A 25,114-nucleotide genomic window follows, 5' to 3' on the forward strand; every position below is an offset into this window, starting at 1 on the left:
GGGTAGGCCAAATCCAGGCAGAAATGACATCAGAGTAATTTAGTGTAAATACATTTGTGTAAAACAAATGCCAAAGTGATGTATCTCCAGAAAGTAGAGACTCTAAGCTTTCAAATGGTACCACATATGACATCATAGCTCCTCCACAGACATTTAAAAGGGAAAGTAAATACATGACAATGTCATTTCCGACCCTGTACCGGGTCCTCGGAGCCGCAAAATAAAAATAATGTCATTACAATGTCATTTCCTCTCTCAAGACGTTGTTAAAAAGCCCATCTCACTACAGTGGTTCTACAATAATTTTATGAAGCGACGAGAATAGTTTTTGTGCATAACAAACGAAATAACGATTAATATATAAGCCAATTTCAAAACAAAGTGTTGAACCGTTATGAATCAGCGTATCGAATCATGATTCGGATCGCCTGCCAAACCGCCAAACTGCTGAAATCACATGACTTTGGCGATCCGAATCCTGAATCGATACGCTGATTCATAACGGTTCAAAGCTTTGTTTTGGAATTGACCCATCACTATATAAGTCATTATTTCGTTGGGGGTTTTTTTGCACACAAAATCTATGCTCGTCGCTTCATAAAATGATGGTAGAACCACTGTAGTGAGATGGGCTTTGTAACGACGTCTTTAGTGCCTTTTATGAGTCTTGAGAGAGAAAATGACATTAGTGTCAATGAAGGCCTTTCTGAGCCATCAGACTTCAACAAAAATATCTTACTTTGTGTTGCGGAGATGAACGGCGGTCTTATATAGTTATATATATTAATTACATTATTTTTATTTTTGGGTGAACTAACCCTTTAAATGTTCCAAAATTATACTTTATTTGATTTATTTTTCTAAGTTAGATTGTGAATACCTGAATTTAGTGGTCAGACATTTGAACCCTTCTATAGCAATGATTTGATATGTGATTCCAAGCCTTAAAAACATCTTGCCAGAATGTTGAAGAGCGCAAGATGTGGTGACCTGGCCCACAAATTTTCAAACCGTGACATTCATTGTTCTTTTCATGAAAGTGTGCACCAGTGGTCTTTTTAAGACCGTGACAAACAAAATTCCTTCTCTCCATCCTCTCTTTCACACTCTGGGCTCTCCCTTTCTTCACTCCCACTTTATTTCATTCCAGATCATGAAAGAATGTCAGGGGTTGTTTTTTTTCATGTCGGCAGTAATGCAGTAACCTAACTAAAGGGACACTAACTACAGTGCAATTACACGCCGCTGTGGCCTTGTGGGTAACGACTGCTACGGTGGACATGCTGCAATGTTTTCTCCAACTAAGTTAACGCTTGTGGCTTCCTTTTAGTTTAAAGCTTCTGCTGGGTTCCCCTGGGCTCCAGGGTGAAGGGAGGCTGTATGGGCAACACAGGCCATCTGTGAACGGACCAAAGGTCATCCAGTTTTCCATTCTCTCTGTTTATCCAGCTCATTTGGGGACAGTAAAGAGTAATGAAGGATTGTTTGGTGGAGTTTTAGGAAAATATACATGCCTAGAGCAGGTGATTTCAAAGGCCTTTTTTTGTGCATCTGCAATTGTATAAAACACATTTCACATTGTTCATATTCATTGCAGACAACCTTCACATGGAGATCTCACTTATGTATTTACTAAATGGCATCCGTCTCGTTTCTGAGATAAGAAAACCGTGGATGAGCATGCGCTGGAGCATCCTGTTTACAAAAGAATTCAGCCACATGTGACCTCTAATCACAAACTGGATGTAGGGTGTGAGCGGCGGTGGGTGAGAATTTATGACACACATTGTAGACTCTGTGTGTTAATTAAACAAATAGTTTCTCCGTGGATATTTTGAGTCAACAGCTGTAGATAGTTAATAACTCTAGATAATTGTGAGCGGAGGTAGCTGGTTGATTTTATCATTGTTTAGGTCTTATATGATTGTCTATTTTTATTCATGTAATCAGAATCAGAATTGGTTCACCTTATTTGGCCAAGTAAGATGCATTATGTGTGTGTGGGGGCGGGGCATGTTTTTTGTAACATATGAGGACACATATGTGTTTAATGACATGGGTATGGACGTATTACAAGGAGAGGGTGAAATATGAGGGTTTCAAAATGCTTAATAAATCAAGTTTTTTTAGAAAGTAAAAATGCTGATTGTTTCCTGTGATGGGTAGGTTTAGGGGCATCTAGATGGGTAGGTTTAGGGATGCCAGTGTAGGATAGAATGTACAGTTTATATAGTATAAAAACCATTAAGTCCCCATAAAACATGGAAACACAACATCTGTGTGTGTGTGATAATGTGTATTAAAATGTACACAAAGTTTTTTTAATAAAAAAATGCAGAAACCATCTCCATGGTTTAGGGGTATTAGTGTAAAAGGATATAATACTATTATGTCTATGGAGAGTCCGTGTAAACCACATGTGTGTGTGTGTGTGTGTGTGTGTGTGTGTGTGTGTGTGTGTGTGTGTGTGTGTGTGTGTGTGTGTGTGTGTGTGTGTGTGTGTGTGTGTGTGTGTGTGTGTGTGTGTGTGTGTGTGTGTGTGTGTGTGTGTGTGTGTGTGTGTGTAGTTAGTAGCCTACTAAATCATGGTCAGAGGGCAGGTGTTGGGGTTGGTAGCATGTGTTAAAGCCACAATATGTAATTTTTCACCGCTAGGTTGCTTATTTAAAACAAAGGCAGCTTGATGATGCCTTCATTTCGTGTTATGCTGCAGACGACCGCTTCCGCTTCCGCTTCCGCTATTGCGTATGTGGGTATAGCACATTTTATCATATTAGATGCATATTTGAGTGTATTGAAAGTTATGTTATAATGCTTCTGTGTGTTCGCTCAGCGGCTACTATGAGACACTCGTTGCACAATGAAGTGAGGCATGGGAAAACATGGTTCTTGCATAAATCAAGAACATTTTATTTAAACGGGAGGTGAAACACTCAGTTTCAGTCAACCTCATGTCAATCTTGAGTACCTATAGAGTATTGCATCCTTCATATCTCCGAAAAGTCTTTAGTTTTATTATATTTATAAAAGAAATATGGGCTGTACCTAGCCTGGCTATGCCCTCCTACGTACTTCCGCTCAATTTTCATTTTCCTTCAGTACTCCGTCTGGGACTGCTGTGTAGTCTTAGGTTTTCTCCGAACAAATTTTTACTGGTCCAATCAGCGAACAGAGGGAGTGGCTGAGAACGATGACGTTGATGTCGAGCGCTAGTTTGAGATGTAGTTCAGTAATGGCGGAGGTGAAAGATGTGAACGAAACCATTCATTGCATTGTGGCACCGCTGCCGAATATCCAGAAGTTAAAGCCCCGAGCAATAACAGTCTTTGCTGGGGTTTGTGATGAAGGAGTTGGCTGAAGCTATTCGGACGGTAACTGTTTCTTGTGGGGTCGGAAGGTATTGCGCGCACCCTACCGGGAGAAGAGCCCGTACGGCCCATACAAGGACCTTCTGCTCTTACTAACGTCCCGCCCGAGCCATACTCGAAAAAAACTCTCCGAAACTTGTGAGAAACCGGAAGGGGTATTTTTAACACAGAAATACTCCATCAAACGTCCAACATTAGTTTTTGAAACTTTATCTATGTTTAGGATGGGAATCCAAGTCTTTAACAGTGTAAAAAGCTCAGTATGCATGAAACAGCATTCTTCCCCCCCCCCCCCCCCCCTTAAACAATAAGACTAAATGTGGTGAGCTATATAACAAGAATTCGTTGATGAATTTGTTGATGAATGTAACAGACTTATTGTAAAATATGTCAGTGGCATTGTTTTATCTCAAGACGCACACCATGAATTTATTTTTATTTTTTTCTAGAGCAGCTATTATAGGCTAAAAGTGAATTAAACATCCTAATTGAACTAGGCCTAATCCTAAAATTTGTCTGCCCTGCCTGTGAAACCGGGCCATAATATTAAAGCGTCTCTGGTGTTTCCGTGGTTTCTACAAAATAAAACCGGAAAACGAGCGTGTATGATCTCATAGGCGACACACGGACACGGCCTGTATCGGTAAAATGCATGTAAAATGGCTTATTTCTCTGGATTGAAACATTTTTGGAAACATTTGGGATAATGTAAGTACAAAATACAACAATATACAGTGTTCTAGTGTTTTGGGGATATTTTGATCTAAAAATGTCACATATTTTGGCTTTAACGTATTAATACATTTAACAGATAACATGAAATTGTGTAGGCTATATTTGTGTTAAGAATATAATATATTAATCATGGAATAATTTCAAACTGTTGCTTTTTAATGGCAGGTGAATGTTGTCAGCCCTAGACATCATATATGATGTCTATGGTTGTCAGCAAACAGGCTGCACTGCACGCGCCGGGGGCTCCAATGCGCACGCGCACATCAGCGTACGGCTCTGTTCCAGCTGTTGAGCATTCCACAGCACAGCGGAGTCGCCGCTGGCCAAGAGCGACAGGACAGCGCCTTTAAGTCACCAAAGAGCAAGGACTTGTTTGATTTCTTTGGAAATTAATTATTTGGATCAGATTGTTTCACTTATCAATAACTTTCGGCGGAGATTTTGAGTTTTCGAAGAAGGGGATATATTGAATAGGCTGTTTGTCATTTGGAAGCGCACAGGATATTTGGGGAAGAGCGCTGCGCACCTACAGTCTTTGGAGTTGCCATTCAAGATGACAGACATCGTTTCGGCAATGGTGAGACTTTTTATCACTTACACAAACCTTGAAGCAAACCTTTATTTAATAGAAGCTGCCATTTATTTATTAATTGTTAAGTTGAATTACTCCAAATATGCGCACACTGTCTCTGTCTTAATAGGGACATTTACTTAAAATATGAGAAGATTGGTTCGGTAATGACGAAAACTATACACTGAAAAACTGGTAATCTAAAAATGCTAACATCTAAAAATGTAGGCTATAATACCAGATAAATAAATTGTTGTGTTAAATCAAGCAAAACAGCTGTTTGAGGAAACAATTGCACGTTTTATATTGTATTTTCATATATCATGAATTTAAAAAAGTCTCTCTGCTGTGATGTGTTCACTTATGATCTATTCTATCACTTTCATTTCCACCCTAAACCTTAAAAAACTTTGTCAGAAAAAATGGGTTGGTGTGATGACAGCAGTATTGTGAGTCAGTCATCTCTATAAAAAAAGTAAACTGTACTAATATATATAAATGTCCCTCTATCTTAAGAATCACTGTTTGCTTGCCTAATGTTTAAATAAACCACTAAATATGACTGATAATGTTTATTTTGCCCACAGTCTCTATTTAACCTAATCTATTGACTCTTGGCACAATCCATTGGCATGTGTTTTGTCTGTTGAATTCATCATGGGCACTGAATCGTGACTCTGAACTGAGAGATTGGCATCATATAAACATTAAACACCAGAGACAATGATAGCCCACTTTTGAGACAACCTGAGAAGAAGAAAAAAACATGCACAAAAACAACAGGGAAATAACTTGTGCCATGAGGGAATATTTTATTGTCTCTGAAATAAAAATGAACTAAACAAACAAATGACGGTTTATAGTTGTTTTTGTGCATGCTTTTTTTTCTCAACTTAAATGACTCATATACTGAGTGTATTATATTACAATAGCGTTAGAACCCTCAAACCAGATGTTATGGTTGTAAAAACATGGTCTATGACATTCAGCATACAATTGTTATGAGTTACATGCAAGAGCAGCAATTATTCCATGAGTCACTGCGAGAGGATGAAAAGATTTAAACGTGCAGACAGACACAGAAAGTGATGCTGTAAGTGAACCAGAGGCTATGGTTGTGAAAACATTGGACCTGTCACTCAACACTTTAACAATTGGCTCAGGTGTGTTCCAGCTGACTCACAGAGCCCTCACTGGTGGACAGGTGTGAAATCATTGTTGAGTGTATAGTGCAGATGTTTCAAAGGCAGTAATTGCATGTGCTTAGTGATAATTCTGTCTATCAGTTGCGACAAGAGAAAAAGAGAGTCTCTGCTTGCAGAGAGTCAGGTGAATCACTTTGAATATTCTTGGTTTCAAACAAGGTTTTCATACAATACAGAAGAACCACTTCAGATATTCCTCAATAACTTTTCTGAACAATTCTTAAAACATAATTTCTGTTTAGATTAAGATCAAATGAACTTTTTTACAGTGGAAATCCCTATGGAGGCTACAGGTTATTTATGAAACCATAGATTCCTTTAAATACATTTTTTTTTTTAATGAAAATTTGTATGTTTTGAATTGTCAATTGTTTTACTTCATCATAATGGTACAAAACTTGGTTACCTTTACGGCAATTGCTTTATGAACACAACAAATGTGGTCATGATTAGAAAAGGCTAAATGGTTGATGAATTATTTGATGTCTAAACACATATCCAAATGTAAAACCTATTAAGTAATGATGTGGGGGAAAAAACTCTTATATGCAACTAGGAATACACATCCCTATACATTTTAATATTTATATTTAGGGCTGCACACTGTAAATCTAACACACACAAAAAATTGAGGTAATTAGGACAGCCCCTTTAAGTCACCAAAGAGAGTTCTGGAAAATCATTATTTGGATCAGATTGTTTCACTTGTTATCAATAACTTTTGGCAGATATTTGAAATTTTCAAATAAGAGGAAATATTGATAGGCTATCTTTTCTGTCTGTCATCAGGTACATATAGTTATTTTAGTTATGATGTTCCCAGTAAGCAGAAATATCTAGTTTTGAGTTTGCAGTACTCATTGCTCCTAAATTGAAGTACTGAGTGAGCTAACGCATACATTTTGATAGGAATTAACATAGAATATTTAATTAATTAACTTTTTTGTTTCAAGTTGCAAATCAAATGTTATTTACTTCACTGCAAACCCTAATAAGTTGTCGGAAATACAAACAAACAAAAAATACATGAGAAAATGCCAACTTACAAATTTGCTAAGTTGCACAGTGTGTAACAGTTACTAAATGAGTACAGCACCTTAAAACATGTAACAAGGCTCTCAAAGCCCCTTGTCACCATGATGGCAAAGCTCCAAATTCCACATTAACAGAAACTCTACATTAGCATAACAAAACAATCACTATATTAAATCTCCCTTATTAATCTGGCGTAAAAAAACAACCTAAAAAACCTGTATATAACACGTAATTTTAGCATTTACTCTCCTTTTCGAGTGCCATTGGCAAACAATGCTGGGAAATAAAAAAGTCCAGTTTCAGTTAAACTTAAGTTAGTCTAACTTAAAGGAAATTAGTTCATCATACAATTCAAACGATTTCTACTCATAACAGTTAATTTAACTGAACTAATTTGTTTACGTTTGTCCTACTCAAACCAATTAAGTATTTTGAGCATTTAGATTGTTTTTAAATTCCATTTTAAACTTAATCACTGCATGAATTGAAAATTTGTATTTATAGAATAAATGGTGGATAACTTTGTAATCTAGCATCAAGTAAATAGTTTTGAAACAAAAATAGAACTTTAATTTCAATAAATTCCAATATGTAGAAGCAGCCAACATTTTCATCAAATAAACAGAAAAAACATACAATCACACAGTGTAAAGTTACCTATTAAGGTGGCTTTACATGTAAAAAGCTCTTCATGGTAAAATCTTCTTTAAAGAAATCTATGCTTGAGAGGAACTGTTATAATAATATTACGTAAGGTCTTGCTACCTAATGTGGATTTCCTTTACGGTTCTTATCCCTGCAGCTGTAACAACATTCCACGCTCTTTCATTTGTTAACTTTGGAATTCGGGGCTAATGACTTAAAAGGTCTTAATATGTTTTTTCAGACAATTTTCAAAATCTTGCATTATAATGGTGCAGGCAAATCTTTTATTCAGTTCCTCAAGTCGTTCATTAAAAAACAAAATGTCTGTGAGTCACGTTCGCCCTCTCGCCACAAACTGTTCCAAACTGCTGTCGTAATTACAGTCTTTATAGCTAACTATTGTTATTTTTAAACATAGCACCATTAATGTCACCCTCCTTATGCAACATAATGGTTTTCAGTGGCCTGATAGTCAGTGAAAGACTAGAAGGGGAGGAAACTCAGAACAGAGAGTGGTTTGTCTACCTAAAAGATCTTGCATCATTGAGTGTGTCCAGGGGAAGCAAGGGGGCTGCTTCAACCCTTGGTTAATGAGCTGCATGCCATGAAGGGAATCCCATATTAAGAGGTCCAGGCACAATGAGATCATTGTCACATATGACAGACTGGACTAAATAAGCAGCACTGCTTTGTCACCTTTGAGAGATCAGATGAGCTTTCTATGCTGATATTGTTAATGATGTGTGTAACCTTTAATTAAAAGATAATGACCCCTGATAGAAAGGTAAGCATGTCATGCCATCTCTTTAACATGACACTATAAATTCAGAGCCAGCACAAAGCCTGCATTCATGCTGTTTCTTGTATCTAAGGCTATGTTCAGAATGAATATATATGAATGTCCCTTCATTTTATTTCTGCAAAAGTTATAATCATAACTTTAGACGTTAATTCAGTAAACCGCTCTAATGGGTTCAGCGAATAACCTTCAGATTGAATCTAAAAATGTACTACTACTTTTTGAACAATTTATTAAAGCAGCACTTGGTAACTTTTGCTCTCGGGGTCCCCCTACAGTTGGGAAAAAATAATGTCCTCAACTACTGTCGTAAGCTCGGTCATCCTACAACAGGGGATGCCATCGCGCGTGCATTTGTTGACATGACAACCCTGATAGCCCTGAACTAGTGATGAGTGGGTCATCTCATAACCCACGAACCCCGTATGTCTATTTAATGGTCGCGGGTGCGGAGCGGGTTGTAAAAATATATACAGTGATGCGGGGCGGGCTAGATAACTTCATAAAAGCGGCCCCGCGGGTTGTTGCAGCACTAACAGTTCCCCTGAACACTGCAGGAGGAGTTCACATGCAGGTGTTCTTCTGGCGGCACGTGTGAAATGTCTTCATCCCAGGTACAGTCAGTGGCATGTTTCAGCATGTCATATGAATATAATTTTATGGGTTTTATTTTTTTCAAACGCCAAATAATCGCAATGCTCACGTTTACAAGCCAGCGTCATTATAGTAGTCTATTGGTTACCGTTTCACAGAATCTATATGATACTTCAGTTCAATGTTTGAGTGGTAGCTCACCATAACAAGCAGGACAGCATCGGTCGGGCACGCCTCCTTCAGCTCACGCCAACGAGCAAACGCTGGTCACATGTTGATCCTCGTCCTGCCTTTAATCCCATCACTTTTTCGTTTCCTCTTATTGCTTTCCTCCAACAAAACCTTTTCTTTCTTATTTGTCTGTGCTGCTTCGGAAATGACTATATTATCCGACGAACAAAGTTGGACTCGCACGTCCGAATTTAAGTGTGGGTGTTGGTGGAAGTGACATATATGCCGTAAAGCTGTCGAATTTTGTAGTTCTTTTTGTTCTCGGGTTACTACCCAAAACCCGAAGTTTAAAAGTACGATTAAAAACGATACAGACCCCATCAAGCTATGGCAGACGTGTCATTCAACCTATTGAAAGTCGATGTATCATCACAAGAGTCTTGAAAATATATTATGAAGGTTGAAAAGTTACCTAGTGCTGATTTAAATGAACAGGCTTGCAGGAGTCATTTGTTCAGGAATCCGACCACACTAGTTTCATTCACTAGCCGGCTCATCAGAGTCATTTGTTCGCTACTTAGGCTACATTGGACGTAGGGTTGCAAAGGTTTCCTGAAACTTTCTGGAATTTTTGGAAACTTTTGGAAATTTTCTGTAAATTTACCAGAAATGTTCAGCCCTTTTGCATCCCTGACTGGGCGTAATGTACATTTTCAATTCACAAAAATACAGGTCCATAAGAGTAATTTGTTCATGAACCATTTTCATGTTTGCTGTGAAGACAACTCTTCTAACTCTTCTTCTGTTGGGTTTTCTAATGCATCACTGCATAAATCTCCTTTTGGAACCTTTATTTTAAGAGTACAGTGATAAATGAACTACAAATCATTTCAGACACAATCTATTAACATTTATTTTCTGACTTTTTTTTGTTGGATTGGACTCCCAAAGATGAAGCCATTTTATAACTGAACCCCATTGTCATGTGATAAGGTCATGTGATATCAAAATAACATGCTAATGTTTGAAACTTTTATTAAAGCAATAAGCCTCAAGAATCCATGGTTTACAGTTAATTTAGAACAGCTAAAGGGAGTTGTTAGGCATAACGTGGAGAGGAGTGCCTAAAACCCCCTTAGCTATTTCTAATTTCACGGGCTTATTGCTTTTATAAAAGGGCTAGTCCCTGAAATAGTTATTTTAATGAGGTCACAGATGTATGTTTGGAAATTAATTTACAGCGGCTTCAAACACAGCTCAACCAATCAGAATCAGGGACCGGATCTATCTATTTTATAATGCCAGCAATATGGAATTTTGAATAGCGGTGACAAAGAAGAACCATTCCGGGTTCTCCAAAGAGCATTTCAGTGAATAGCTCTCAAAGAAGCACTTTTTTATAGGGTGAAGAACAATTTAGGAATCTGAAGAACCTTTAGTGCAATGGAAAGGATCCATGGATGTTAAAGGTTCTTCACGGAACCATCAATGTCAACAAATAACTGTGGCAGAGTAAATAGTATTCCATTCAGGACATACGGCCCCTACAGAGCAAAAAGATTAACAACCATCAGCTATCACAACCAAGACCGTCAAATGTATTTGGAAATGACCTGGAAAGCGACCGTGTTTCTGCCCGAGTTCTTGTCAGATCTAATGAGGGAAAGGAATGAAAACAGGGGGAGGTTGACAGACCGTTTCCCTTTTTAAATCTCCCACCCGTCCGCCGAAACGCTAAACTTGTGTGTGGCTGTCACCACCCATCCTGCAGCTCTGGGTGAGACTTTGAAAAAGCGTGATCCCTCTTTGATCATCCCATGTGCGTTACAGCTGAGCCGATGGAGCCTTCAGGAATGTCTTCCCACATCATGTCTTGCGTAAAGCAAATGGACTCAAAAAGTCCTTTGTGTCAAATTTTGGCCTTGCCTGCTCTCTATTTCTTCATCATAGCATAGATCTGATGTCTCAGTGGTCTTGTAACACTTGTAACACTCTCCACAGTCTTATCTTTCATCCTGTGGCTCATAAAACAAATGTTGTTTTCAAATTAACACTCTCCCTCTTTTCCTTCCCCGTTTTCATTTCTTTCCTGTGTGTTAATAACCCACCGCAGTCTTTATGAAAGATCTGGCTTCTTTGTTTGCTGCAGATGTCTGAACATGCCTGAACATTGCAGCTTTTACCTGCATCAAGAAGTCTTGATGATAAAAGGCATAGTCAGGGTCACCCTAACAAAGATCCGCCAGTGTGTAAACAGAAAACCTGGCCTTATCGCCCCACAGCTGCCCACATCTATAATCCCAAGAGCTGATTGGATGGAGAGGTGCTAGAGAGGAATGTAGCTGGTATTTTCATCCTGGGGTGACATACCTAAGTAGCTCTCAAAAGCAAAACATTGGGACATTCCTGCAAGAACATGCCTGTCTACCTGTCTGGAAAGAAAGTTGAGGAAGGGGTTTATGGTTCATGTGCAGTTATTGTTGAGCTAGGAAGTAGGTCATGTTATTGTCAAGTGCCCACTTGGGATGTGACTAAACTTGAACTTAGGGTCTTAAAGTTCTTAAAGGACTTAAATAACTTGAAGTTGACCTTTTTTCGAATATAGTAATATTCAATTTCTGTTTAATTTAAATCAAGAGAGTTTATAGTATAAAATAACCTTATCTACAAACCTGATTCCAAAAAAGTTGGGACACAGTACAAATTGTGAATAAAAAAGGAATGCAATAATTTACAGATCTCATTAAATCATTTTTTATTCACAATAGATTATATAACATATCAAATGTTAAAATGTCATGCCAAATATTGTCTCATTTTGGATTTCATGTGAGCTATACATTCCAAAAAAGTTGGGACAGGTAGCAAAAAGAGGCAGGAAAAGTTAAATGTAAATATAAGGAACAGCTGGAGGACCAATTTGCAACTTATTAGGTCAATTGGCAACATGATTGGGTATAAAAAGAGCCCCTCAAAGTGGCAGTGTCTCGCAGATGTCAAGATGGGCAGAGGATCACCAATTCCCCCAATGCTGCGGCGAAAAATAGTGGAGCAATATCAGAAAGGAGTTTCTCAGAGAAAAATTGCAAAGAGCTTGAAGTTATCATCATCTACCATCCAAAGATTTAGAGAATCTGGAACAATCTCTGTGCGTAAGGGTCAAGGCCGGAAAACCATACTGGATGCCCATAATCTTCGGGCCCTTAGACGGCACTGCATCACATACAGGAATGCTACTGTAATGGAAATCACAACATGGGCTCAGGAATACTTCCAGATAGCATTGTCGGTGAACATAATCAACCATGCCATTCATCGTTGCCGGCTAAAACTCTATAGGTCAAAAAAGAAGCCATATCAGGATCCAGAATTGCTGGTGTTTTCTCTGGGCCAAGGCTCATTTAAAATGGACTGTGGTAAAGTGGAAAACTGTTCTGTGGTCAAACGAATCAAAATTTGAAGCTCTTTTTGGAAAACTGGGACACCATGTCATCTGGCCTAAAAGAAGACAAGGACAACCCAAGTTGTTAACAGCACTCAGCTCAGAAGCCTGCATTTCAGATTGTATGGGGTTGCATGAGTGGGTGTGCCATCAATGCTGAAAGGTATATTCAAGTTCTAGAACAACATATGCTTCATGGAAGACATTGTATTTGCCAACAGACCACATGATGCATCAATTACAACATCATGGCTGTGTAGAAGAAGGATGCAGGAACTGAAATAGTCAGCCTGCAGTCCAGATCTTTCACCCATAGAAAACATTTGGTTATAATGTTATAAAGATAAAGAGAAAGATGTGACAAAGACCATTGAGCAACTAGAAGCCTGTATTAGACAACAATAGGACAACATTCCTATTCCTAAACTTGAGCAACTTGTCTCCTCAGTCCCCAGACGTTTGCAGACTGTTAAAAAGAAGAGGGGATGCCACACAGTGGTAAAACATGGCCTTGTCCCAACTTTTTTGAGATGTGTTGATGCCATGAAATTTAAAGTTAACTTATCTTTCCCTAAAATGATACATTTTCTAAGTTTAAACAGTTGATATGTCATCTATGTTGTTTTCTGAATAAAATATTGCAATTTGAAACTTCCACATCATTACATTCTGTTTTTATTCACAATTTGTAGTGTCCCAACTTTTTTTCTAATCGAGTTTGTACATACATACACTGCCATTTACTACTGTAAAAGAATTAATACTGATCTTTTATACAGCAAGGATTATGACGGTAAAGATGTTTATGTTACAAAATATTTCTACTTCAAATAAATGCTGTTGAATCATGAAAAAAATGTTATGATTTCCACAAAGACAATAAGAAGCACATGTTTTCAACATTGATAATGATAAGAAATGTTTCTTGTGCACCAAATCAGCATAATAGAAGTATTTCTGAAAGATTAAGACACTGAAGATGTCTGATGAAATTACAACATGTTGAAATACTGAGACCGAAAGATAAATGCAGATATCAAGATATAAAATAAATGCAAGGTTAAGTTTAAGAGACTCCTTTCAAAAACAATATAAAAATCTTACCGCCCCCTAGCTTTGAACAGTATAGTATACTATACCTACGCAGGCCTAAAAAAGTTGTACAAATTTTTTATTCCTTGCATGTTTTTGTTCGTTAAATACTTTATTGAGGCAAATGTAAATTTCTGTTTTATGAAATAGCTTTATTAGTGGGCTAAATAAAAAAATGTATGCAATTTTATGATCGAGTTTAAAAAAAAACATTCTGCAAGGGGTGTGTAAACTTACTAGCGAAACAGTATTTCTAACATAATGATAAACTTAAGTACTAGAAGCGTGGTTGTGGGTGCAATCTGATTGGACCCTGGCATGTGGATTGGAAATTAGGGTGTTTAAACAGCAGTGACCTCATTCAGGAAGTTAGTTTTGTATTTGAGGAAACGGGAACAGCATGAGGCAGTAATGATCAGATGTTCCTCTCAGGCTGAGTGGGAAAAGAGTATGGCAAGATGGTTGTTTCCAGGTCTGAAAAAAAAAAAAAAAAAAAGATTCATAATGCAGTTTAGCAGCATTTGGCATCTGCAACCATTTGGTTTGATATTTGAAGACTTTAGATGCAAACGCCTCTAAGTCCATCTGATGTTTTTCTTTAAAATTAGCATTTTTGTCATGTATATGGTTTATACACAATACCGGCACTTCTGAATAAGCTGAGGCTGGGATTTAGCGGGTTTGAAGAGAAAGTATTTGATGAACGTATACTATGTGCAGAGAGCATTTACTCAGTATTGTTGTCTACTTTTTGACCAAGGTGGCTTTTAGAGGCTTTCGCATTGGAAGTCTTCATTTTGTTTTTAATGCATTGAAATTATTACATTAAGTGTATCTTAAGTGTCCATATACTTTTTGGGCATCTGTAGACATGTGTCTGTGTGGGTTAGTAGGGTTAGCTGCAATGTACTGTATTGTATTTCTATGGTAACTGCAACTCTATTGGTGTCGGCACCAAGGCAAGGGCTACATCTCCAGTGGCATGGTATGCCAAACACTCCCAATGACTCGTGGGAAATAGTAGACATGGAACATTCCTGCCTTTTCCTCCCACTCTCTTTTTTGCCCCTTTGGAATTGTGTTCACACACATTCCAACCTAAGTTACGTGTGGTGGCTGAATTAGAGAGTGTGAGTATGTTCACTGATGTTTATGGCCCTCAGGGGCTGTTTGTGAGTGTCTATGTGGTATCTATCTTGCACTCCAGCCATTAAACATAATAGGTTTTTCCATACCTGGATACACTCATTGGTGTTTAAAATAGAACTGAAAGATAGCCAGCAATTATTTGTTAATGTAGGCTGCACATTATCTAAACCACCATAGTATTAAAGTAGAATCCTGTAAACATATACAGCAAAAAACATGTTGGGAGATTTATCACCACGGGTGTTAAAATTATCACTTTCCGGGTGAACATACAGGTCCGTCTTTGCTAGTGTTAAAACAACACTGACGAAAGTGTTCGTTATACAAACACTGTGTTAGTGTTTCTTTTTAGTCACTCAAGGTGTTGAGAAATGTATTACTCATAAGTGTACATTTAACACTTTATGGTGATTAATCTCACACACCCAGTGTATTTAATGTAAATACTTAAATACTAAAATGGCACTGTGAATGAAATTTAAAACAATTTATATATATTATTTTATTTTTTCCCCAAAAAATCAAGTGACTACAAATTTATTTGAATATTTATTGAAATTGTAATATATCAATTCCATTACATTTATGTATTTGGCAGACACTTTTATCCAATGCGACTTACACTGCATTCAATACCATTTTTAATTAAAAAAAAAAACATTTTTGTCAGTTTTGCTTTCGCCGGGAATCGCTACAGTAAAGCCATTGTTGTCACACATACAATTGAATAAAACAATTTCTTGTTATACTCCAATGCTATAATATCTTAAAAGTAATGTTTTAATTGAAAATACAAAAATTCAACATTGTATATATTAAATCAACCTTAATGTTAAAAAACTGTCTGGTTTGTAATTCATTCTGATAAAAAATACTATTCCTTTATAAATTAATACATTTACATTTGGCAGATAATTTTATCCAAAGCGACTTACATTGCATTCAATGTACGCATTTTTACATTTTATCAGTTCTTGCTTTCCCAATTAATCGATCCCACGATCTTGGCGTTGATATCGCTCCTCAAAATGATCCAAACACATATCGTTCCTGTTAAAGAGACAAATTTGGTTAAAACAAGCACATTAAAAAAATCTAAGATAAAAAGTTTCAAACATCTTCAATCAACAAGCAGAGATACTTACATAGCCTGTCTTCCTTTCAGGATTGTTTAGGTTTGTAGAGTAAAAATGCCAAGGGCATACATAGATTGTGGCCTTAAGTGGTTTCCTTCTGCAATAATAAACAATATTCCATGAAACAAAAATCCTCCAAAGCAGAAAGCAAAAAAAAAAAAGACTCAAAATTATCAGGTCACTTTGTGTTTTACTTCAGGTTATTTTTATACCAACACAGCAAGAAAACGTTATATTCAAAACATAAGCACTACTGTTACAGATTTACAATGCTACAACTAGAAAAGGCTAGTACAGAAAAAATCGCGCATGGAAGGGCACTAATGCATGTCTGCTCAACTAATACAAAATAAGACGAAAAATGTCAAATAGTACGAGTGTGCAATGTCGTGGAATGTATACGCCAAAACTCATTTCGGCGTGCATATGATACGCTCTCTTGGGTAGGTTTAGGGTAGTGGGGTGGGGGGTTCGTATGTATAATACGCCATAAATTGCGTCTCATATGCACGCAAAAAACAGCGTATCATACATTCCACGACATTGCACACTCGTACTCGATCTTGAGTTTCTATATATTGACTGAAGCAGTTCATGAAGAAAAGCGTGTCCTACGACATGTTTTCGACATTTTGGAGCGCTGTACAGAATGGTCGGCGTATGTTATCAAAGTACCACGAGAAGATTGCTAGAACACACAGAGCATTTCACTCGCAAAATGTTGCAGGCCGATCAGTATGCGCAGCACCGACAATGATGGACCGTGCTATCCGTGGGTGCTCGGCAAGGGATCGAGCCCCGGCGTCACACAAGAAACAAAAAATTAAGAGCAATTAATTCATTCGATTAACGTCTGCTTTCTCATTTGAATGACATTTCAAAACACCAGAATTAACTCGTAGTTACGGGGTGAAAGATATAAACGGTCTTATAAAGGTTGGAAGCCCTAAAGATACTTAACGTTATGCCAAATGAGAAGAAATAACTATCCAAGTCCAGTGAGTTAAAAAATGACACATAATGTTAATGCTGCTACATTATTACAAAATTAGTACAACGAAATTAAGTCACTTACGTAAATCTCGTCCTCCATTAACGAATTTGGTGTGTTAGTGGGGGTTATTCAGTTATGTTAAACTGAATGGCGGATCAAAAGCGCGCTAAATTTAAACTGAGGTAAAAAAAAAAAAAAAAACGCTAACAGAGTTAAGTCAACCACATCGGCTACGTTACTCATTATACAAGCTCATTAATAAATCACAAGTTGATAAGATAATAATACTATACTATACCTTGTCCTTGTAACCGTTGTGTGTGCAGGGAAATCCATAAAGATGGAGAGACCGAAGGATGAGCTGGGAAATTTAAAATGCTCTGCACATCAGGGTTGCCAGGTTTTCGCAACAAAACCAGCCCAATGGCCAATCAAAAATAGCCCAAAAGTAGCCCAATGGCCAATCCAACTAGCCCAATACCAAAAAAATCTAAATATAACACTCCAATACACATTTTATGGTAGTGTTATGCACTACACACCATTTATACTAAAAGATAATTGTATAAGTAATTATAAACAGTCTATTTTATTCCTCATATATTCCTCATTAAATGTTAATTTACAGAAAATTCTTCTGTGTATGACATTTATTTTTTAAATTATTATTTACCAGCAACAACCCTGGAGAGCACGCATTCGGTTACCATGGAAACGAAAACAGCCGGTGCGCGCGCAGCGCGCCGCAGCACACACACACACACACACACACACACACACATTAGCGAACAAGCCCAGCAGTGCCACTGTACCTCACAAAGTGTGCGCTTATCAGCACAGTTATGCTGATACGATATTGCTTATGTCATCATCCTAGAATCCTTGTTATCATTGGTGGAATATGAATTGGCTAAAGTAAAATATTTATTTCAACACAACCATTTCAGCTAAATATAATGCAATATGTTAAACCTTTAACCCGCGGAATAAAAAATCAACCCGCGGCAAGTGGTTAAAAGTAGCCCAATTCCGCGGGAAAACCGCGGACTTGGCAACACTGCTGCACATGCGCAGATGTTGATTGTTAACACCCAAAGGAAACACTATTGCTGCGTCCCAATTCGCCTACTTATACTACGTCCTAAAAGTATGTACTCTTTTTGTGAAGAAAAGGTATATACTTTTGAGTGTGTAGCAGAAAAGTATGCAAGCTTCGGGACATACTACTGCGCCATCTTTAACGGACTCTGTCGCTTAGTTACGTGCATCCCGTCACCGTTTATCTGCCCTGCCAATCATCGTCAGATTCGTCACAGTTCAAATCCTCCACATTCAGTTTAATCTCCTACCGTATCGGAGATAAATGTAGCCGCTCGTTGATCTTCCATGTGTGGTTCTTTGTGGGTCAGAGACTCTCCTCATGTGTTTGCAGTTTAAATATAAGGATGCATTTAAAAGTTAATGGCCAAACGTGTCATTAAAAAAGTTCACAATGCTGCAGGTGAAATATAATGTGGACACCACTGAATAAATATATTTTTGACGGGTAAAATATTGATAGTTGGTCACTCAAACCCCTTTATCTTAACTTCTCTACTTAACCGTCGAACTCGCACATCCGCCATGTTTGTAGTTTTTTGACGCTTTTTATCCGCGTTTGTAGTTCTAATCGAATCCTCGTCCAACTCGCAATGGGTTGTGGGCAATATCAGCCGTTAGAGTGCCCATCGATCCATACTGTGAATTTGGACCGGAAATAGTAAACCATCCGGGAATCTTTGGACTACTCTTTTCAACATACTACGATTTGGGACATACTAATTCTATTTTCGAATACTATTTAGGATGGATAGTATGCGAATTGGGACGCAGGGTGTGCTTTAACACCCAAAGGAAACACTGTGCTCTATCACTAAACAAGTGATAAAGCATATAATATTTGTAAATTAACACCAGATTTTATCACTAGATGCCCAACACCAGGTTTTTATCCCTCAGTAATTTGCTGTGTAGAGAGAAGTAGTGGATGAACCAAAAATGATTATTTTTTCATTATTTACTCACCTTTAATCTTTTCCAAAGCTGTATTGTATTCTTCCTTCCATAGAATGCAAACACATTCTAAATGATTCTTTTCCATATAAATTCAATTTAAAGGTGGCAATGCACATTTGAGCTCTAAAAAAGACAAAAATATAAATACAATTATATAAATATATAAAACCACTAATGCACTATATTCCAGGTCTTCTGAATCCACAGAACTAAACTGAAGTCCAGATTCCAAACCTGTATGAATTTCTTTCTTCTGCTGAACACAAAATATGATATTGTAAAGAATGTAACCAAACAGTTGACGTAGCCTTCCATAGTATTTTTTTTCCTACTATGAAAGTCAATGCTCATCATCGACTGTTTGATTACCATCATTCTTTAAAATATATTTTGTGTTCAACAGAAGAAAGAAACTCATTCAGGTTTGGAACAACTTGAGGTTGAGTAGATCATGACAAAACTGTCTTTTTCATTTTGGGGTGGACTATCCCTTTAAGTCTGTAAAGCCATTGGTGATTATATTCAGTTATCCAACAAGTATGTGTCTGTTTAAAAATATCATCCCTTTGTTCTCCTTGTGTGGTACAGGATAGAGAGCCAAACTGCCCAGCGAGTGTCCTTGAGCCGGAGTCAGATCAGAGCCTTGGTTCTCCTAAGGTTAGTGGAGCAATTGTTCAGCTTTTCTTTGAGATCTGAACTGTTAATGCTCTAATACTCTGTTTTAGAGTCCACCACTGGACCTGATTGACACGGGAAAAGGACTGAAGGTACAAACAGCAACCCCTCACCTAGTCAGCCTGGGAAGTGGAAGGCTAAGTGTGGCCATTACTCTGCTACCTCTAAAGGAGGGTATGTGCTTTTTTCTCTGTTTGATTTTACTTATCTCCTGATCTCCCTCTCTCTCACACACACAACCCCAAATAACCATGAACAATGGCCTGTAAAGAATAGATCTGTAAATAAGATCCTTAGTCTATGCCTTCATGAAAGGATGCGTGTGGCTTTTATTGTTAGCATACTTAGGATTTTCTGATGCAAATATTCCCAAAGCAGGAACCCAGTACGTCTTATTTAATCTTTACCTTAAAGAAACGTAATAAGGCAGGAAGACATGTCCACCTGTCTCTGAATAAGCACAGGTGTCAGGCTTGTCTTAATGACACACATCTGCAAACATAAAGCTCCCGCTCATTCCTCGCCCCTCTTATCATGGTCACCATGGTAAACGCCGGAATGCAATCTGCAGGAAATGAAGTGTGCAACCTATCAGAATAGAGAGAGGACAAGGAGTCAAGCTGACTTCCTTCCAATGGGACTGGGTAATAAAGTCACAAGTATTACAGTACCGCCATAGTGCTGGACACACACAAATACCAATCTAAACTTGCTATTTTAAGCCAGTCTAATTATGTTTTGATATAAAAAGAGCAAATATTTGACCATATCCGCTAGTAATAGACTGTGAGGTGATTAAGTAAAACTCCATGGGGTAATTTGCGTCATTGGTTGAGTGTGTGAGCCAGCAGAGGTCAGAGAAGAGTGGAAATGTAAAACAAAAACACACACACCATTCATTGGAAAAGTACATCTCCATTCCAGCAACATGACTCGACTAAAATATAAAAACGCATAATTTACTTTATAATTTTTATTTTTTTAGCCCCTGGCGACTGTGCAGAATCTGCATCTGTATACACTATAGTCAGATATCAATTAATGAGGTGGCATTATTTACTCAAACAAGTGTATCCTGCATGAGAGTAAAAAAAAAACACATTTACTCGCGAAACTTTTGCATTTCCTAAGAAAACTTTTTTGGGGGAATGCAAAAGATTAGTAAATGTTTCTTCCGATCTCATAGTTTTTCACCATAATATGTAATCCTGTAATATGCACTTGAGGTTTGGAGGTTTGAAGGATTTAGATTAGGTTGGAGTCGATTTATTGACTGTTGTTTCATGAGAATGTAATAAAGATACATATTTACGATGGTATTCTAAAAAAAACTAAAATAAATAAATTATGTCTAATATTTTACAAACATATTATTGGTTATTGTTTAATATATTGAGGTGACAGTGACAAATATGTAAGGCGCCATTTACTCTAGTCTACACCATTTTCAACTAAAAAGTGAACACTTTTTATGCGTTTTGGCCGTTCATCACATTCATTACACATCAGCAGCGGTTTGGGGGCCTGAAAACACAAACTTGAAAACTACTGAAAACAGGTTCAAACTGCTAGTTTTTGAAACCGATACCTTTATTGTCCTTTATTGTACAAAAACACACATTTGTGAAAACTGTGACTTCACATGCATGCGTATTATGGGTTCAGTTGCATACAAAGTGACAATGCCATCTACTGGCCTGGCAGCATATACTCTTAAAAGATTCCATGAAGAACTTTTAAAGGTGTCATGGACTGGCTTTATATATATATATATATATATATATATATATATATATATATATATATATATATATATAGGCCTACTGTTGTGTGAGGTCAACTCGTTTGCATGGTTTTTACATTCAAAAACATCATAACTAATAAGCAATAGGCTATTTTCTACACTGGTTTTGAGGCTCTCTCCAAAAAGCTTGGTTTTGATGGGTGTGCCGCATTGGAGACTTCGAAGTAAATGCCCACGGCTAGGATTGGAGAATATTTGCATATTTAATGAGCTGCGACAGTTCACGTGAGGGATTGTTTTGAAAGGGGCTGGAATAATTCTCTGACGGGGCTCAGTTTCAACAAACACAATGGTTTATCTCTCTGCACTTTTTTTTATAATGGTTTAATGCTTTCGTTCTGCTGCCACCCCTGTAAGTTTTGGTGTGTGGTTATTTTGTTACTGAGAGGAAAATGTGCTATATTCTGTCTAAACGCTTCTCAGCAGCGCGGATGACGTCGGGATGTTAAGTGAGCTCTCAGATTCAATGTTTCCCGAGTAGGCTACTGGATTTTAACTTGGTTGTATAACAGTCTGTGGTTTAATTCGCACACAAACACAAAGCCACGAATCTTGGATGTAAATAAATAAATATTTAAATATCGATACAGTGTTTTTGAGAATCGATACAGTATCGCCAAACATAATATTGTGATACTCACGTGCATCAATATTTTCTTACACCCCTACGTTTTAGCTCGTCTGGAAAACACATAGGCTGCGCAACCTACGTGCACGGCGTGCATTACCGGGTGTCCTGGTTTTCGGTAATCAAAATATGGTTTACCCTAATATGCTCTGTTAGACACGTCACGTACAAATAATCAGTACGATCTGTAACTATGCAATAGTTACTATCGCATATAAAAAAAAACATGTTTTACACAAATAAGTGTGCTGCACCATTCCTGTCGTATCCAATATAGAAGGCAAAGCATTGTGTTTTAATCTCAGTATGTCTGCAAATCCAGTGTCTGTGTCTTGTATACAAATGACTATCCTGCTATCTTCGGCGTGTTTATTGTTCGGTAACGCAATCGGTTTAGCGCCAAGAGTCAGTGGGCGGGGCTACAGAAGCAGCATACACATAGAGATGGTGTTTCACCCTTCTAATGCTTCATTGATTTTAGAGCCTCATTTTCTGGGCTAGGTGTCTATAAAAGCTTTTCTTTTACTAACAAGTTTTCAGCTCTGAAACTTACTGGATATTCTAATATTATTACCATGACCTTTTATATATCAAAGGCTCAAAGGAAAGTTCATTTCTCAATTCATCACCCCTTAAATAGTCAAAGAACCACAAAAGGTACTTTGTTGCACAGAAATGTTCTTTAGACTATAAAATCGTTATTAAAAAAATGGTTCTTTAAAGAACCTTTCACAAAACGGTTCTTCAGGGAACCAAAAACGGTTATTATATGGCATCAACCGTGAAAACCCCTTTTTGGTTCTTCCTGGCACCTTATTTTTAAGGGTATAACACAGCGTTTTTAGTCATTTTCACAGATTTGTGTGGATTAAATTGATTTTTATTGCAGGAGTGACTCGCATAGGCCGTGACGATGCCCCTATACCTCAGGACATCACTATTGAGGGTCCTGGCATTGAAGCAGAACACTGCAGGATTGAGAACAGAGGAGGGGTCGTCACTCTTGACCCATGCGGACACCTGTGTTCACTCGATGGAGTCCCTGTTACCAGGCCCACACAACTCACACAAGGTAACCACAACAGAATTATAACTGCAGCACTTCAGTGCATTTGAAAAATGTGCATGCGTGTTTTTGTTTGTTTGCATTGGAGTATCTGAGTAAATGAAATGGGGAAGAGGTTTATGACCTTGGGAATGAGGTGTGTTATGTATTGGAAATGTGTGGTGTGTCTATCCAGCAGGGTTTTGGTTTTGGACGTCACTCAGAGTTTAATTGGCGTGGTTTTGGATCTTTCCTTAATGCGACACTGTGACTCAGAGCTTCCAGAAGCGTTAGCGTGAGCAACTGAGCTCAGCTTTTAAAACCAAGGTTGCACTTTCCCATAATTCCTGCATTCTTTAGCCTCAGCGAGTTCCTCAACAAATGATCCATCATTCTCTATGCTTATTTTCTTTCACATCGCAGTGAGAGCGAGTCAGATAAACATTTACCAGACTTATTCTGACACTCTTCAGTCGTGAAATGCAAATATCGACAGCATTGCGAGACACGTCCTCGACTTCTGTCTTTGTTTCTGTTGGAGGGAATGTCAACAGGCACGACTGTGATGCAAATGAAGACGAATTTCTTTTTGCTTTTGAATGTTTTTAGAAGAGAGACCAGTTGTGGAGGAACTTGTATACATCTGCATTGAAACAAGCAGCCACATGCTAGTTTAAAGGATGCTCTGCTGTCAATGAGAAAAAGAAGCATATTTGAGGCTAACCTCCCCTAACTCTAAATGCTTTGAGCACAGAAGCTATAGGGCTGGTAATAATCAGCAAAGCTCGGTTAGAGGTCTGTTCCACCTCCACCACTCACTCTCTGACGAAACAAGTAGCGTCATGTCCCCCTGGCCAATTGCAAAACTTCATTTGATTGGCAAATTCTTTGATTGGTGTCAGACTCAATCTATTATTAGAGTGTTCCAGGCTATGTGAGTCTTCTGGGTATTTATCTAATCCTGACTAAGGTGTCTGGTATGTAAACAGCAGAAACCCTATTGAAAACAGACCATTGAGTGCATTTTTATGTCTTGCTTTCAAAAGTTTAAATGTATAAAAAAAGGTTTATTCATTTCAAGATGTTCATACTTGTAATCATTCATATGTTCAAGGACATTTTTATTGTTTTTTTTAGCCTTTTAATCATCCCCCCTCTCCTTACTGGCTTCATCACTCGGTCTCCTCTCCACCAATCAGCAGGTGTGTGGTGAGCGTTCTGGCACAATATGGCTGCCGTAGCATCATCCAGGTGGATGCTGCACATTGGAGGTGGTTGAGACCCCCCCCCCCCCCCCCCCCTTCCATGTAAAGCGCTTTAAATGTGTCTAGAAAAGCACTATATAAATGTAACAAATTATAATATTACTTAATTATTAGGAGGCGAGTTCATGATGTGAATCGTATAAAAATACATGATTATCATGCAGGAAAAATGTAAGCAAGAAGGTCCACTAACCCTAAAATACCCTTCACTGTGGAGGAAGAAGAGATCATACGAACTATAGCCACCGATTCGCTAAAATTTAAAATAGTAACAAATTGCAATGATATTATGCTGATACTTTCGATATCAACAATAACTCCGATCTTTCATGTATTCATACTCTTGTGTAATCAACGCACCATCCTAAATAAACCCGTCTCTTGCGTGATACCCTAAAATTTTGAATATTCCGATCTAATATGATTTCTGACCTGTAAGGCTGCCAGAATAATAATCATACACGGTGTGCTAAAAGGCCAGAGGAGAACTGGCACCCTGACTGAGTCTGGTTTCTCCCAAGGTTTATTTTTCTCTATCATACCCTGATGGAGTTTTGGCTCCTTGCCACTGTCGCCTTTGGCTTGGCTCGCTCAGTTGGGGACACTAAAATTATAATCAAAGTTGTTCAACTAATTATACAAATAAAATGTATGAATTAGGTTTTAATTAATTCTATAAACTATAATACAGATCTGCCAACATTGT

General features: G+C 37.8%; 1 protein-coding gene and 2 long non-coding RNA genes across 6 annotated transcripts in view; 1 reads left to right on the forward strand and 2 right to left on the reverse strand.

Moving 5' to 3' along the window:
- Nucleotides 1-4,392: 4,392 nt before the first annotated feature.
- The window catches only part of phldb2b (pleckstrin homology-like domain, family B, member 2b), a 59,078-nt gene continuing 38,356 nt past the window's right edge, over nt 4,393-25,114 (forward strand). For all 4 annotated transcript variants that reach the window (XM_067434874.1, XM_067434876.1, XM_067434877.1 and 1 more), the window contains exons 1-4: nt 4,393-4,680; nt 19,580-19,648; nt 19,717-19,840; nt 22,988-23,170. In XM_067434874.1, the coding sequence (XP_067290975.1) occupies nt 4,657-4,680; nt 19,580-19,648; nt 19,717-19,840; nt 22,988-23,170 (400 nt within the window). In that variant the 5' untranslated portion in view covers nt 4,393-4,656. The remainder of the gene's footprint in view (nt 4,681-19,579; nt 19,649-19,716; nt 19,841-22,987; nt 23,171-25,114) is intronic.
- On the reverse strand, nt 13,861-20,183 carry LOC137063628 (uncharacterized). The gene is made up of 3 exons (XR_010901410.1): nt 20,074-20,183; nt 19,001-19,114; nt 13,861-14,131 (listed from the first exon to the last, which is right to left on the reverse strand). It is a non-coding gene; the product is annotated as an uncharacterized lncRNA (long non-coding RNA).
- Nucleotides 15,405-17,315, reverse strand: LOC137064067 (uncharacterized). The gene is made up of 3 exons (XR_010901480.1): nt 17,235-17,315; nt 15,952-16,039; nt 15,405-15,856 (listed from the first exon to the last, which is right to left on the reverse strand). It is a non-coding gene; the product is annotated as an uncharacterized lncRNA (long non-coding RNA).

Source organism: Pseudorasbora parva, chromosome 24 (assembly GCF_024679245.1).
Source record: "Pseudorasbora parva isolate DD20220531a chromosome 24, ASM2467924v1, whole genome shotgun sequence".
Lineage (NCBI taxonomy): Eukaryota > Metazoa > Chordata > Actinopteri > Cypriniformes > Gobionidae > Pseudorasbora > Pseudorasbora parva.